Source organism: Vanellus vanellus (genome assembly GCF_965231255.1).
Source record: "Vanellus vanellus genome assembly, chromosome: 12".
Taxonomy (NCBI): domain Eukaryota; kingdom Metazoa; phylum Chordata; class Aves; order Charadriiformes; family Charadriidae; genus Vanellus; species Vanellus vanellus.
In genome coordinates, this window is record NC_138917.1 from 12417760 (window position 1) to 12432127 (window position 14368).

General features: G+C 35.3%; 1 protein-coding gene across 1 annotated transcript in view; it reads right to left on the reverse strand.

Annotated features, from left to right (window-relative positions):
- Window positions 1-14368, reverse strand: part of DPY19L3 (dpy-19 like C-mannosyltransferase 3) — a 37362-nt gene that overhangs the window by 5297 nt on the left and 17697 nt on the right. The window contains exons 12-15 of the mRNA XM_082489542.1: window positions 13317-13439; window positions 12839-12950; window positions 12216-12272; window positions 6469-6551 (exon numbers count right to left, since the gene is read on the reverse strand). Of these exons, the coding sequence (XP_082345668.1) occupies window positions 6469-6551; window positions 12216-12272; window positions 12839-12950; window positions 13317-13439 (375 nt within the window). The remainder of the gene's footprint in view (window positions 1-6468; window positions 6552-12215; window positions 12273-12838; window positions 12951-13316; window positions 13440-14368) is intronic.

The following is a 14368-nucleotide window of genomic DNA, read 5'->3' on the forward strand; positions in this document are numbered from 1 at the left end:
TACAGATCAGAAGGAAAAAAAAGACTGAAAAAATATTTTTCCGCCTCTCCTCTATTCAGGGAGCAAACTGTTCAAGCAACTGTGTGTTCTTCAAATATGAAGCAGACAAATCACGATAATGCTATCTAACTGCAAATAAAAAATTTGCTATGCGCTATGAGGAAATTTAGGGAAAACATGATCCTGAAAATTTCAAAGCACTTCCATATTTCATATTTCTTGGGTTCATAGAGCCTGTGAATATTTGTAAATTTCTACATCCTAATTCTTTTAATATTTCAAGAAACTTACTGTGACTTAGATTTGTGCCTGATATATAAGGTATTGTATATAAAATGGGTTATTTAATCTGAATGCTAAAGCTTCTTGTTACTGTCCTGGCACTCACCATTCACTTGGAATGAAAACTTTGTTATGTGAGACATTAATCCTCCTATTCTGACAACTGTGGGAGAGAAATCATCAAAGAAGTCACCCCAGTTGCAAAAAGCAGGGCGGGGGGGAGGAGATGCAGAAGATGCCAGATAGAAATGCTGTAAATTATTGGTACTGTCATCTCATCTGAAATTCAAAGCCAATGTCTAGAATTAACAGGCTCGGTATCTCAGGATTGTTTAAATACACACAATGGAAAAATTATTTTTTTGCTAACCTTCCCCCCAACAAGTTTACAATCTAAAATATAGATAAAGACACAACAGAAGGGCATAGCAGAAAGAGAAAGTAAAAATGACAGGCAACAGACACTACCATAATTAGACTAATAAAAAATGGTCAGAGTATGCCTTAAGTGTTTTCTAGCGCTTAGTAGGCATACAACCGTGAAAAGTTCTATGAAGACTAAAACAACAGAAAGAAGCATACATTAAATCAAGTAAAATGAAATTAGAAAGGAATGTGAATAGTTGCCCAACATCCACGTACATGCACATATGGCACCTACAGTAGTCAAATAACTGTGACACTTTGGGGTGTGCTTTAGGGAACCTTTTGAAACTGCAGCTATATATTCAGCCTTCTTTAAGCTCCGGATCGGCTTGAAAATGTTAAGAGACAAGTATTAAATTTTATTATTGCCTTTCAAGAGATTATGCTTAGCAAATGAATTAATAATTACAAACCCTTCCTAAAAATTCTTGCACTGGTACATTAATCTCATCTAGCAAGAACAGAGGTAGTATTTTTAATAGGCCAGTTTAACTTTACTGGTAGACTAGTTTTTCAGCAGTTTATGAAACCAGTTTAAAGTCTAAAAATATTTAATCTCTTTTAAAAATTTCTTTTTTACTTAAAATATTCAAAGCCACAAGTGTCATGAAGTAAATGTTTCATTAAAAGGAATGAATTCATCTTAGAATGTAATATTATGCAAATATAACGGCCTTGACAGGCTGTCAGCTAGCACTCATCCCTGCAGCTGCAGGAAAGCACTACTGTTTAGACTACGCTGAAAAGCATGTGGATGAGGTTCACAGGGGGACTTGACAGGGCTTAGACACCTCACTGAAAATGACGATTCTCAAAGCACCTTCAACGTGTTTCTGCCTGGGCCAGGAAACTTCTTGTGTGAAAAGTCTGTTTCCGTTTGTTCAAGATTAGTTCAAGTTTTATAATGCTCTGCAGTACTTATCTCCTCACTTGGCCTTATCGAGGCAATCCTGCATCTCCGATTCCTAAAGAGCCCAATATAATGAAAACTTGCAGAATCGAGCTTTCTTAAAAAAAACAACGCCACAGCAAGTATCAAAAGCAAAATCACAAGAAAACAACAAAAACCATTCCCAAGAAACAGCCTGCAGCCTCTTTCTTACAAAAGAAAGCTAGAGGAAATGGTGAGAGTGCCCTTTTTCCATAACTTACTGGTAAAAATGCTCGTCAAAAATGTAGAAGATGCTGGGTTCAATTCCTCCCCTTTCTAAAAGCACTCACCCTTGCTCGGAAGGGGTGAAATATAGCTGAGTGCATTCTTTATTTATCAGGTATTAAGAATTTTCCCAGCACTTCCTCCTCTTCCTATACCTCAGAAGCAATCTCGTGACCATCGCTTGCTTTTCAAAACAACTGGCTTACGTGCCTTGGTCCTGGATGGAGTTCAAAATCAGGTATTCCACGTGAAGGCAGATGTTTCCCTGAGACTCACATTTACGTGTTTGAAGTACTAGAAAATCATATGCCTTAAGACATATCACTGCCCACATTTTACTGGGGACAGCCTGGTTCCCAGACCAACATGAGCCGCTACCAGAGCTCTGGGAGGCACTCTTTTCCCAAGCTTTACTGGCAATGCCAAGAACACAAACCTGGCACTGGATTTCACTGCTGCGGACAGACACTTGAAAGCGACGCTGAGCTTCTTGCCATGTCAGCCCTCCTTAACTACATCTTAAAAGAACTTCAGCTGGTGGCTGTTACTGAGCGTTTACCTTCTGAAACAGCCACCAGAGGGAGACATGACAATTAACTAATATTTTTCAGGTACAGGATGATTTCTACATTTCGTGTGAGCGTCTTTCTCTAATGCTCCTACCCGAGTCAGACACTAACTGCTGTGCTCTGTATCCAAGGCAGCTAATGTGCTTCAAACCACTGAGTGACACTTCTCTATTACAGAAAAACGAAGCAATTTTTACAAATGTCTGAACAAATGATGTATAAAATGAAAGGATAATTTGTTTTATAGCTTTCTGCCAAGCTCCATACCACACTGCCCAACCTGCAAACAATTTATTCTCTCCGAAATGTCACTAAATAATGACAAGGACTTATAGGTCAAACTGATTTACATTATATAATTTAAATGTCATTCCAAGCAGACCTGATGGCGTTTTAAACAAATAATCTCATTTATTTTTGAAGCTATAAGCTTTCAACAAGTTAATTACAGCTGAACTAATGGGTAAACTAAGCACTGTAATATATCGTATGAAGCTTTTCTTTACCTACACTTAAGAATTTAGAGAATTATGTAAACACTAAAGAATAACTCATTAAAAAAACAAGGGTTTCACAGGAACTAGATGTCTATGCCTAACTTGCAGACACTCTCAAAGTGGCATTAATTCTTTCTCTTATTAAGCTGCTAAAGAATTATTATGAGTTGGTTTTAAGGAAGCGCTACAGAAATGGTCAACATTGCAATTATAGGTTACATCAATAGAAATAAAATGTCTATTTCTATTAAAAGCCTCCAGAGTTGAACTCTGTAGTTGGTTTTCAAAGCCATAAAATCTGCCAAATCTCACATCATTCCTTTACAAAGTGCCTAGGTGTGATCTGCATCTACAAAGCAAAGGGGTTGATTCTGAAAAAGGGTTCTCAAATATGCCATGTCAGTGTTTTGTTTTGTTTTTTTTTTCTTTAAAAGTCTTTTTATTTGCAGAATGCTGTATTAAAATATTACAGGTTTAGCTGCAAATGATAGTCAGTAAAGCATAATTAAGTCAAACTGTCATGGTTCTTTTTTTTCCCTCTGGTTTGGAAAGACTGAAAATTGCAAAAATGGAAAACGACAGCCACAAAGAAAGAGCAACAAGATGCATTTTTGTTAGTCCCAACCTCAGTTTTATGCATGCATATTTTGTTCACATTAAGGAGTGCACCTACACAGTTGGTATAAACCTAGTTCTCAGGCACTATGAAATTCATGCCTGAATTTTACTGACAAATCAGTCAATGACAAAGGATAAGCCCAAGAATTTAAGAACAATAATTAAAAAAAAAAGTGTAATATTGCCTTTAAAGTCTGGAATATGTGTTGATTTCAGTGTGATTACCCTTGAAAATCAGGGACGTAAGTAAGAGTGAAAAGTCAAAATTTATAGCTGGCTTGAAATTAAAATATAGCCATTAATATAAATTACTAAATGAAAGAACCACCATTGAAACATGGGTATTCCATTTTTGTAACCTTAGGAGCTTTTTGGAAATTTGTGGGGTTTCCACTAATAGGAAAATTTGCCTGCTTGTCCCCCACACCTCATTCAAATACAGCTGACGTACAATTATGCTCTGCCAAATCTCAGTCTCAGTTAACTTTTCCACTGTTTTGGTTGTTATTTGAGATTTCTGAAAAGCTTTTCTATGATTTTTGGTAACTGCTTATGAAATATTCCACAATTCTAGACAGGTTTCCCCTTTAAAGGCAGAAGACATTGCTTCTTAAACACTTACCAGAAGTAAACAGAGTAGGGAAGTTCACGCTATTGATTTGCTCATTCTAGTGATATTCTTCCCCATCTCACAAATGAGCATGTTGTTCCTGTTGTCTTAGGGAGAAAGACCAAAACTAAGAATTTTAATGTACCTCCCATCTGGGAACACAGCTGTGAACTATCCCTGGGTCACTGGCAGGACCTTCTCGACTTTTTTTTTTTCCTTTTAAAAAAGCTAATAAAATGAGGTGGTGGGTAGGAAAAAGCAAGAGACTGGGATATGCGAGATCATTATGTAAAAAACTGTGCTCTGCAATAGATGCAGTCCAATACTATGCAGTAGCTTTATTGTAAAGATATAAACCAGTATAACTTCCTGAAAGCGCTATGGTAATTTTAGTATGGGGAAGAGTAAAAAATACATCTGCAGACACTTCACAGTGGACAGACTAACAGTTGGCTATTATTCAGATTGTATATTTAGACAAGTTAATATGCATTTAGATCTACACAAATAGAAGGGTTTTCTTGTTGTGGAGAGATTGCAAGACAGATGAGTTATTCCTAGTTCACTGTTATACATGACAAATTAGAGCTTCTCTTACTGAGTTTTAATAATGAATGATTAGTTCCTGACACCAACCTTGACAGATCATTAACTACAGCAGAAATATCAAGTGTTAGTAGAGTAAAATAGTTTTCTTACACATCAATTTAAGAAAATCTGCCCCACTTCAAGAAACTTACCATAAATTTTGTTGACTTGTATTTAAAGCATAGATAATTAACTCTTCTTTACAGAAATAGTATTTCTAAAACCAATAAATTCTAAGTAGAAAATTTCCCTCTGTAATCATCTGTCATGACTTAAAATGAAAAGAGGACAAGCACCAGTTTAGCATTCTCAGCACTAAGAACATATGAAAAATTATTCTCATCGGATCCAGTCAAATCCAGTTCATGGCTGGGAATAACTCCACATGCATATTTTATGTATAAATCTATATATAACTCTATATATTGTACACAGCAGGCCTGAACTATCAGACATTTACCATCTTTTAATAAAACAGTAGTGCTAAATGGAACTGGCTGGTAAACATTAGTCACAAAAATGTGTCAATATGGCTGCAAAAATTCTAAATGATGGAAAAAAAACACGGTCTGCTTTCAAAATGAGTCAGTGAGGGCTTGTAATATATTTTACTTCTAAATTACTCCTTCTAGTTTATGGATTAAAGAAATACATCATTACTGAGTGTAAATTTGTTGCTATGGGTAGAATAGGCTGGGGGACCGGTTTCACTGAAGTTCATTGCATATGAAAACACAATACAGGGCTCCAACGAAATACTTCAAATAGTTCAATGTTAAATGTAGTAAATTCAGATTTACTTTCAGAATGGTTTTTCTCCAGAACATGAAACAGATTTCTTCTTAAAAAATCTTTGTCAGAATTCCAAATAAATACAAGTCCCAGGAATATCTCTGTTCAGAACTTAACCTGAAAGTTTTTAGTGGTTACTGTATGTTACTAGAGAACAGATCCCAATTCACAGTCCTCCAGAGAACATCCTACCTGGCCCTTTTTCTCAGGGTTTTCTAAATGCAGTATTCCAAACTGTTTCCACCTAAAAAATACATTCCTATGCTCTCTGAGAAAGCAGAAGTGATGAGGTGGGGTTGGAATGATTGACTCATTCTCTTTCAAGAGACTTTGCACCTATGTTTATCTGTGGCATGTTCAAGCTCAATTACAAATATTTTGTTTACAGTTTAGAACACATGTTGGGATTAGTTCTAATAAGTATAAACAATTTAGATTATTTTAAAGTTCAAGAATCAGAGTACAGATTTTCCAGCCCTACAAGTGTATGTCCAAGCTTCTTAATGTTATGAAGTTGAGAAGAGAAGGACAGCAGGTTGGGCAAAAAAATAAAAATAAAGTTATTTCACTGCAAAGGTCTATTAATGTAAAGAGGTAGCTATAATATCATGGAAGAAGCTTAACACCTCCAAATTGACCTCTTTCGGCTGGGAAAACTACGTGTACTTATGGGAGCAAATGGAGTCAACTGGTTCTCTGACGCACATGCATGATACTGAACCAGAACAGAGCAGTCCAGGGGACTTTGCATATAGCTGTTCTGCACAGCCGTTAATATGCTAACCTCTCCATAACCCATTCATCCTTAACTATCTCCATCGGTCACCAGAGTTCACTGATGAGCTGTGACAAATAAGGAGAACACTACAACTAAGAACATTAGACCTACACAAATAGCATTTAACTTAAATAGAGAAAAAATCCTCTTACTTAATCCAGTTCATCAGCTCCACAGTGTCTGGGTCATAGAATTCTCTCAGCTCTGACAGTTCATCCATTATTCCTGGCCAGAACTATAATGAAAACAAAATAAAACAAACTGAAGACAGAATGAACAAAACAAGTTCTGGATGTTGAAACATATTATTTCCTCTTAGCTAGTAACTGATCGTGTCCAGCTCATGGAGAAGTTGCAAGACACAATCATATCTACCCTTCTTATACCCTTGCAGTGTGAATACACAGTTGCAGAGTTTGAGACCTGCAGCTCCTGCCAGGTGACCAGAAGAAACAGAATTACCTGTTGTCGTGAGCCTGAAAACAGATCTTCTCAGATGCACATCTCCCTGGAGGTCTTCAGAACTCTACTAGTTAAGATCAGTTTGTATCTTAAAATCTACAGGAAACTAAAATTTGCCACCAAATATGACTGTTGTGCATTCTATCTACTTTACAAGTGATCCAGCTCAATTCCCTGGACTACAGGATGAATGTTAATGTTTTAAATTTTTTCTTGACAGACCAAGCTTTAAGAAAAGGAACGAGATAAAGAAGCATTGTGTAAAAGTTCAATATGTAACAGCCAATCCATTAAATAAAGCCTATGATTACAGGAGAAAGAAAAGGCCCCAGGAATTAACATTAAGTTTGGAAAGGCGATTTATAACTAACTAAAAAAAAAAAAGGTATGAAATCTGTATCAGAAGTTAAAATCACTCAATGTGCTGTGGATGCCATTAATGGCATTTCAGAAGTTTGAATTCAAAGAGAACCACTGAAGGGAAAAAAGAGAAGCATGACTGAACAGCAACATCCAATAGGCTACTGGGGGAAAACACTTCAAAATTTAATGAAGACAAAGAATACGTAAATCAAATTTGGAGGACAGAAATAAGGATTGAAAGTGATTCTGAAAAGCTTAACCCTCCAAAGCTAACAGATTTATCTAAGGGTTTCTTGTTGTTTTAGCTACTGAATGTTCAAGAGCAAATGGGAGCAATTAACAGAGATAATGACAATGCTAATGAATAACTGATTGCTTTGCATCAGTCTTTACTACAGAGGATGTTATGGTGAAACCTATTCCAAACCCGCTTTCTTTAACTAATGATTGCTGGCTTGCAAAGTAAAATGTCACAGGGAAAAAGTGTAAGAAAACCCACCTGATAATCTAAAAAGCTATAAATCATCCAATTCAGATAATATTCATCTAAGAGTTCAGAAGGCATTTGAATGTGACACTGCTGAACTACTTAGTAAAAAGATGCGTTCTTTCACTAAAACTGTACTTACGTAGGAGGACTGGGGAGCAGGAGATATAATTGGGCCAATTAAGATACTTATTAGTTTAACTGTTTATTTGATATATTTGTTAAAGTAATACTGTCTGGTAGATTGAGGAACATCTAAAAGATAGCTATGCAGTACCACAGCCTTACAGTTTCGGGAAGTACCGTACTATTGTAATAGACATATTTCTGCTCTTCAGAAAATCTCTCAAGAGATTAGTAAATAAATTAACAAGGTTGTAAAACGAGGCTGTAGAGTCTCATAATAAATCAAAATTTCCTCTCTTCATTAGTAAATTACCCTGGATAGCTAAATATTTTGAGAGCTTGGAGTCCTTCAGGCTGGAGAGAGAAGGAGATGGGCTCTGCTGTGCTGCAAACCTGCCCTGCAACCTACTGAGAATCTCATGCCTCTGTGCATTATCTACTGAATGCTGTGGCTATTATATGGCATTCACTGATCTATATAGGTTTTTCAAGTCACAATGTCATACTACCGCACCTTTTGAGTGAGCACAAGCAGTTTTCACTGGAGGTAAATTTTGATTAGCAGGGCTTGCTGTTACTGAATTTAGAAAGAGAATTCTGAGGTGGCAAAATTTTCAGGTAACACTACATCTAATTAGTCAAGCCAAGAGAAAACAGAGGAACTTTGGGAGTTCCAAATACAATAGAATAACAATGACAAAGTAAGTAAAAAGTAAAGCATCCAAAAATATTGACCACTAACACTGATATAACAACTTCGGCTTGTAAATCAAGTATATATCAGATTGAGAAAAAGAATAAATGGAGTATATCAGGGATGTAACCAAGTGTTCAGAATAATGAGTGGTACGTAAAAGTGGTTTCCAACTTGTAACACACTCTCTGGGGTCAAAGTCTTCAGGAAAAGAAGCCTGTTGTCAAGCGACTTAAATTAGCAACACAGGGATTTTGTTCTGGACTGGAAAAATCTTAAGGACTTGTAATTTCCAAAAGGCTTAAAAACATACTTGTATAGGAAAAGGAAGTATGAAATGTTATTACTGACTCACATCAAGACTAGAAACAAAGCAAGAAAATAGAAAGGTGGCATACTTTAAACTGATAATGGGGAATATTTTTCCTAAGGTATGTAATTACTCACTGAAAAATATCACTAAAACCTAGAATCTGCAAAAATAAACAAAATAATAAGCTCCAAATTTGATGATGTGACTATAGATAGAAAATGAATTATTAGGAGATTTAGGTACTAAAGTTGTTATTTGTTCCCCTACCCTAGCTCCTTGGTGGACATAAGGCAATCTTGAACTTTCAGGAGTAAAATTATGTCTTTTGTGAGCAAAAACATTACCCCAACTCTCAATACTGTAGAGAGATTTCAGCTTTCTCTTTCACATTTGTTTTTCCTCTGGCTCATGATCATGGATTTCATCTAGTATAACAATGCTTAAGTTTGTTATTGTATGTTCCTTGTGCTTTGGGTTTTCAGCGTACTATCCCCAAATATATATAATGAGGATATAGATTTGATAATGTTTAACTCAATGCCTGTGATAACAACCCAGATATTTTTAAAAGCTTGCAGCTTTTCCCAACAAACAACCTATCTTGTTCATTCTAGCTAGAAAGGCCAGCCTTAGGCAACTGTGCTAGCCACAAACGTGGAGATGCTGAATGGTCCATTGATGATTACAGGAGTTCAGTACTTCTCAAACACAAGGATGCTTATTTTGAAATCAAAAAGTATAAGCATTAATTCTTTGGCCTCTAAGTGAAAAGCAAGTACATTATTTATAACTACTGTTGGCCTAAGAATGAAAATTAAGAATCTCCTTAGAGGAACAGGATTAGATATTATGAATAGAAATAAACATGACATTTTCTTTTGTGTTTTCTTCTACGAACTGTCAAGCTTACAAAATTTAGGTTTAAAGAATAAATACATACAGTACATATAGGGAGCTCTTCAGTACAGCTGAAGACTGCTCAGATCATTGGTATATGTTGCGCTATGTGCTGCAATAAATGTATATGTTTGGAGCAAAAGGACTTGGCCATGAAGAAGATAAAAATGCAGTTTGAGAAATTACATGAATGGATAGTTTACTAGCAAAGAAAAATCAAGATCATTTGGCAAAACCAGGAAATATAGACTTACTGAAGTTTAGGAACTAATTTTAAGTACCAACCATTTGTATAGGAATAACTGACATACAAACAAAAATTGATGGTTATTATTCTGTTGAGAAGTTAAATGCAATGGACACAGATACAGCTGAAATCTATCTATGAAGAGTACAAATTCAAACATAAATAATATTTAGTACTACATTATATACATGCTGTGTTACCTTCAGCACAGCTAAAGTATACATGAAAACACTTCAGCACTTCACTTTATCTAAGACATCTGCGCTATACTAATGAAGAAAACTTGTGTAAATAGAAATGTAGATGTCTTATAGGTCTCGAAACATACCGTACCTGAAATCTGAAAGATAGCTAGCATTGTAGCTGCATCTGTATCTCACTAACGTAGTGTTCAAGTGATGTATTTGGGACTGCAGTAACTACGTGCCTCAAAAGAGGCTTTCATTAGCTTATTCAGGATTAAGTTAATAATCCCATAAAACTCCTATTTTGAGGAATAGCACTAATGAATTATTCTTCTGACAAACGTAACCATAGCAGATAATGAAATACAAAATTGCCCTACTACTAGTTCAAGAAAACTAGCCATGATGACCAGTTGAACTTTGTGGTGAATATGGAAGCTGCTCATGCAATTTGAGCAGTCACAGTGCATGAACAGATAAATTCTTATCTGGAAAAGAAAAAAGATAAGAAGTCTCTGTTATTGAAATCTACTTGCACTGTCAGTTTGTTGCTAAATGTTTCAGAGACAGAATATATAAACATTCTCACAGAAGCAATGGATACTTTCTGGATCTCACTGTGTAAGAACTTTTATTCTGACCATTGCCAGGGAATCTGGTGGCAGTTTTATCTGTCTGTCAGGTAGGCTTCTTTCCTGAAGGCTCACTAACTCTTACAGCTTTGCAGAAGAGACACGGACACACAAAAGATAGTCACTCCTCTGGTAGCTGAACTGCAAGAACCAACTTAAGACAAAAACACGGAGGTGTCATATATTCCTTTACTCCCACTGAGCACTTTGAAAAATGGTATTTTTAATGTCAATAAAAATTCTTTCCTATATTTAGACGACACACAAAAATGAGGCTTTTCAGGCAGACTGAGCACAACTAATGACTGATCTAAAGCCTATGAAAATCAGTGACTTCTGTTGACTTCAGAATTGAATCTGACAGGATTTAGGAACTTCACATCTGCTCACGAAGAGTGGGAGGAAAATTATTCCCTGTTGATCTGTCACATTAGGCTATCTATTAGAACGTCATGCTCTCGGCATCACTCATGTCAAAATAAATGGCATTATTTCTATCATTTTCAGAGATGATGAAAATAGTAAATGACTCCTCTAACCAGCATACTAATGAAAAAAAATCCTAAGTAGTTCTCTAGCAGAATAATAAGAAAATTTAAGTGGAATACATCAGTGTAACTTTACTAAACAAACTGTTACGGTCTTTTTTGACTTTTCATTTCACTGTTTTAAAGGGGGAAACAGACTTCCAGAGTGAATTCTATTAGCAGCTTTCTTAAATGTAGTAGTAAAGCATAACAGTTTTAAATTTAATAATGAAATTCACCTTGAGTTTCTCTGAAGGTAATTGTTTAACAAATCTTCTCATCTCACACTAGGTACTGCAGAAATAACTTCTCCTTCAAAGTAGCATCTGATTTTTTTTGTCTTTGTAATTACAGACTAAAATAATGGTATGCCCATTAAATTAATATTCTAAATCTCACTGCTATGACAGACCGACAAGACGAATAATCTTGTACATGTTATTATTTAAAATATATTTTATGTATTTACATTTAAATGTGTGACCGTAATAATTTTTTTCTGGGACAGGCTGAAGATAACATAAGTACTTGTCTCAATTTACAGTTCTATACTTTAAAACACGAGATGAGGCACAGCAGTATAGAATGTTATGATTATTTCTGCTCCTACAGTGAATCATTACACAATTTAACAATCTGCCTCTTATCTGCACCCTAGTTTAAACCAAAACAGACAACTTACATTTCCACAAAACTGGCCATGTAAATCACACCTGGTAACTTACACATACAATCAAACATTTGTATCTACGAACTACTTTGGATCAAATGAGCCCAACTGATCCTTTACATATAATTTCATATGCATAAAGGCACTTGCACTACGGGCAGTCTATCCCAATTTTTAAAATTCATCTACAAGTCTTGTGTATGTAATTATTTACAAAACAACATTCCTTTATGAAAAAAGGAATATTCCATGCAAGTAAAAAATGCCAACAAAACATTGAGAAAAAAATTTCTTACCTTATAAGAAATGTATAGTAATGTAATTATTGGTACAGAATACTTAATCACACGTGTCTAAGAGAAATAGCAAAAAAAAATTGGTTATTCTGATGATACATTTATTTGGATGGACTTAATTTTTAATGTATTGATATGTGACATATTTACAATGTGGTGGAATTTACAGAGTTTGAATTTTAAGACTATATTCTGATTTTGTTTTCAAGTAAAACCCTTACTACAGACCCACCACAAATGATGGATTTATATCTATATACCTAAATCTATCTTCTACAATGTGGAAAATGCTGTATCATTCAGTATAATAGACTGTAAAGGCCTTCTGAGACCACTGATGATTTCTTAATATGGTGACTAAGATTTTTTTTAATAAAATTGTGGTCATTTTTCATAGCCATGTCTATATTGCCATCTAGTGTATTCAAATGGAATTGTTTTACTATATAAACCACTAGAAAATACATTTTACTTACTAAATTTGTACAAATATATTTCAGAGATATCCAGTTGGAGAACTACAAACAATATTAACTTCAGATGCCTTATAATTCTGAGTCTTGATTTGGTTTAGATATGGAGCAAAACCAAATTTCATTAAATACTTTAAGTATAGTGCTAACCCTCTGTGACGTGTAGAGATGAATACATTTCAGCATAAGTTTCCATACTTCTGTACTGCACAGGCCAAATGATGCAAATACACACATGTGGGATGTCCAGAGGTACTTCATTCTGAAAGAATACAGAGAAGTTTTTGCTGATCATCTGGAGCTCTGCTAAGCTGTGCTGATAAGAGCACTTACGTTAGTCAAATTCTGAACACAGTTATCTTGGACTCTCAGGACTCTGAAATAACTAAGTAAAAGACTGACTTTGCACTTTTCTATGTGCTCTTGAGAACATCTCTGCTCCCAAACTTTCAAACATTCTTTTTGGCAGAATTTTGGGAATTACCTCAGTCTACAAGCAGAAACACACCAGGGAAAGAAAGAAGGTTCATGATCCTATCAGTTTGTGGTCAGTATATTTTACACTCTTATCAAAACATACTCAATTGTCTAAAAAAGCCTTCAGTAGAATTTAAAAAAAAAATAATACCTCATTGTGCTTAATGCCAGACATCCAAAAAGAACTGTGTGAATTAAATTGTAAGCAGCATCAGGCTTCAGTGTAATTGTGCATTCTTCCATTTTTTCCATGCACTGGACTTGATTTGAACCACTAATTACACAGGAAAAATAAAAAGTGTTATATTAAGTTCTGTAACTTAATAGTTGTCTGCATTTGAAAAAGCATTTAATCCTTCAGATGCTAAAAAGCAATTACTACTGCTATCAGTCCGCAAGCTTCTACTAAATCTATAATATAATTAAGCCTGATACCACCAACTTGATGTAGCATCAGGTGTTTATTTTCTGAAAAGGCAATGGGTTTAAATGGCCTGTTTTATAATGAGATACAACCGTTTACAGAAAGGCATGCTTGGTTTATTGCTTGAAGTAGCTACTCCCACAGGGTTCACAGGGCTTTTGATGAGCGTGAAGAATTTAACTGTGTTTTGTGGGGCTGTGCTGGTATATCTGGATGATACTAAAGTTGTAGATTGGAAGTAAGTTTATAGAAAAGAAGTGCTGAAAGGACTGGTTATTGCTTGATGTGGCTAGTCATGTGAACGTACGTGGAAGGGTGATCAAAAAAAAGTTCCTTAATTGTGTGGGGTTTTTCCCCGTTGTTTTTGGATGGGGGATAATTGAGATAACTGGGCAGTGTTAAAAATTAGGGTAATGTTGGAGATTACATTTAGGATTACAGAAAATAAGAGCTACACAGTCTTTTTGTTTGTTTTTAAAATTGATTAATGCAGTGAGCTTTTTAAGAGGCTGGTTCAATAGTACCAAAATACCTTACAGATGACTAAGACTTCACAATTATAACAGTTTCAAAATCAGAATGTCTTGGAACCTCTCACTCTTCCCCACTCTCTCTCTCCCCCCGTTTTATTCTGTCTTCCATAAAATCTACAGAGCGGCATTAGTTACATGACACTCCTTGAAGTTTTGCTTAATCAAGTTTTATATCATCCTTTCTAACTTTTGCTCAGGTTGTAAATGTAAAACTGAGAGGTGTATAATGAACCATTTAATTTTTTT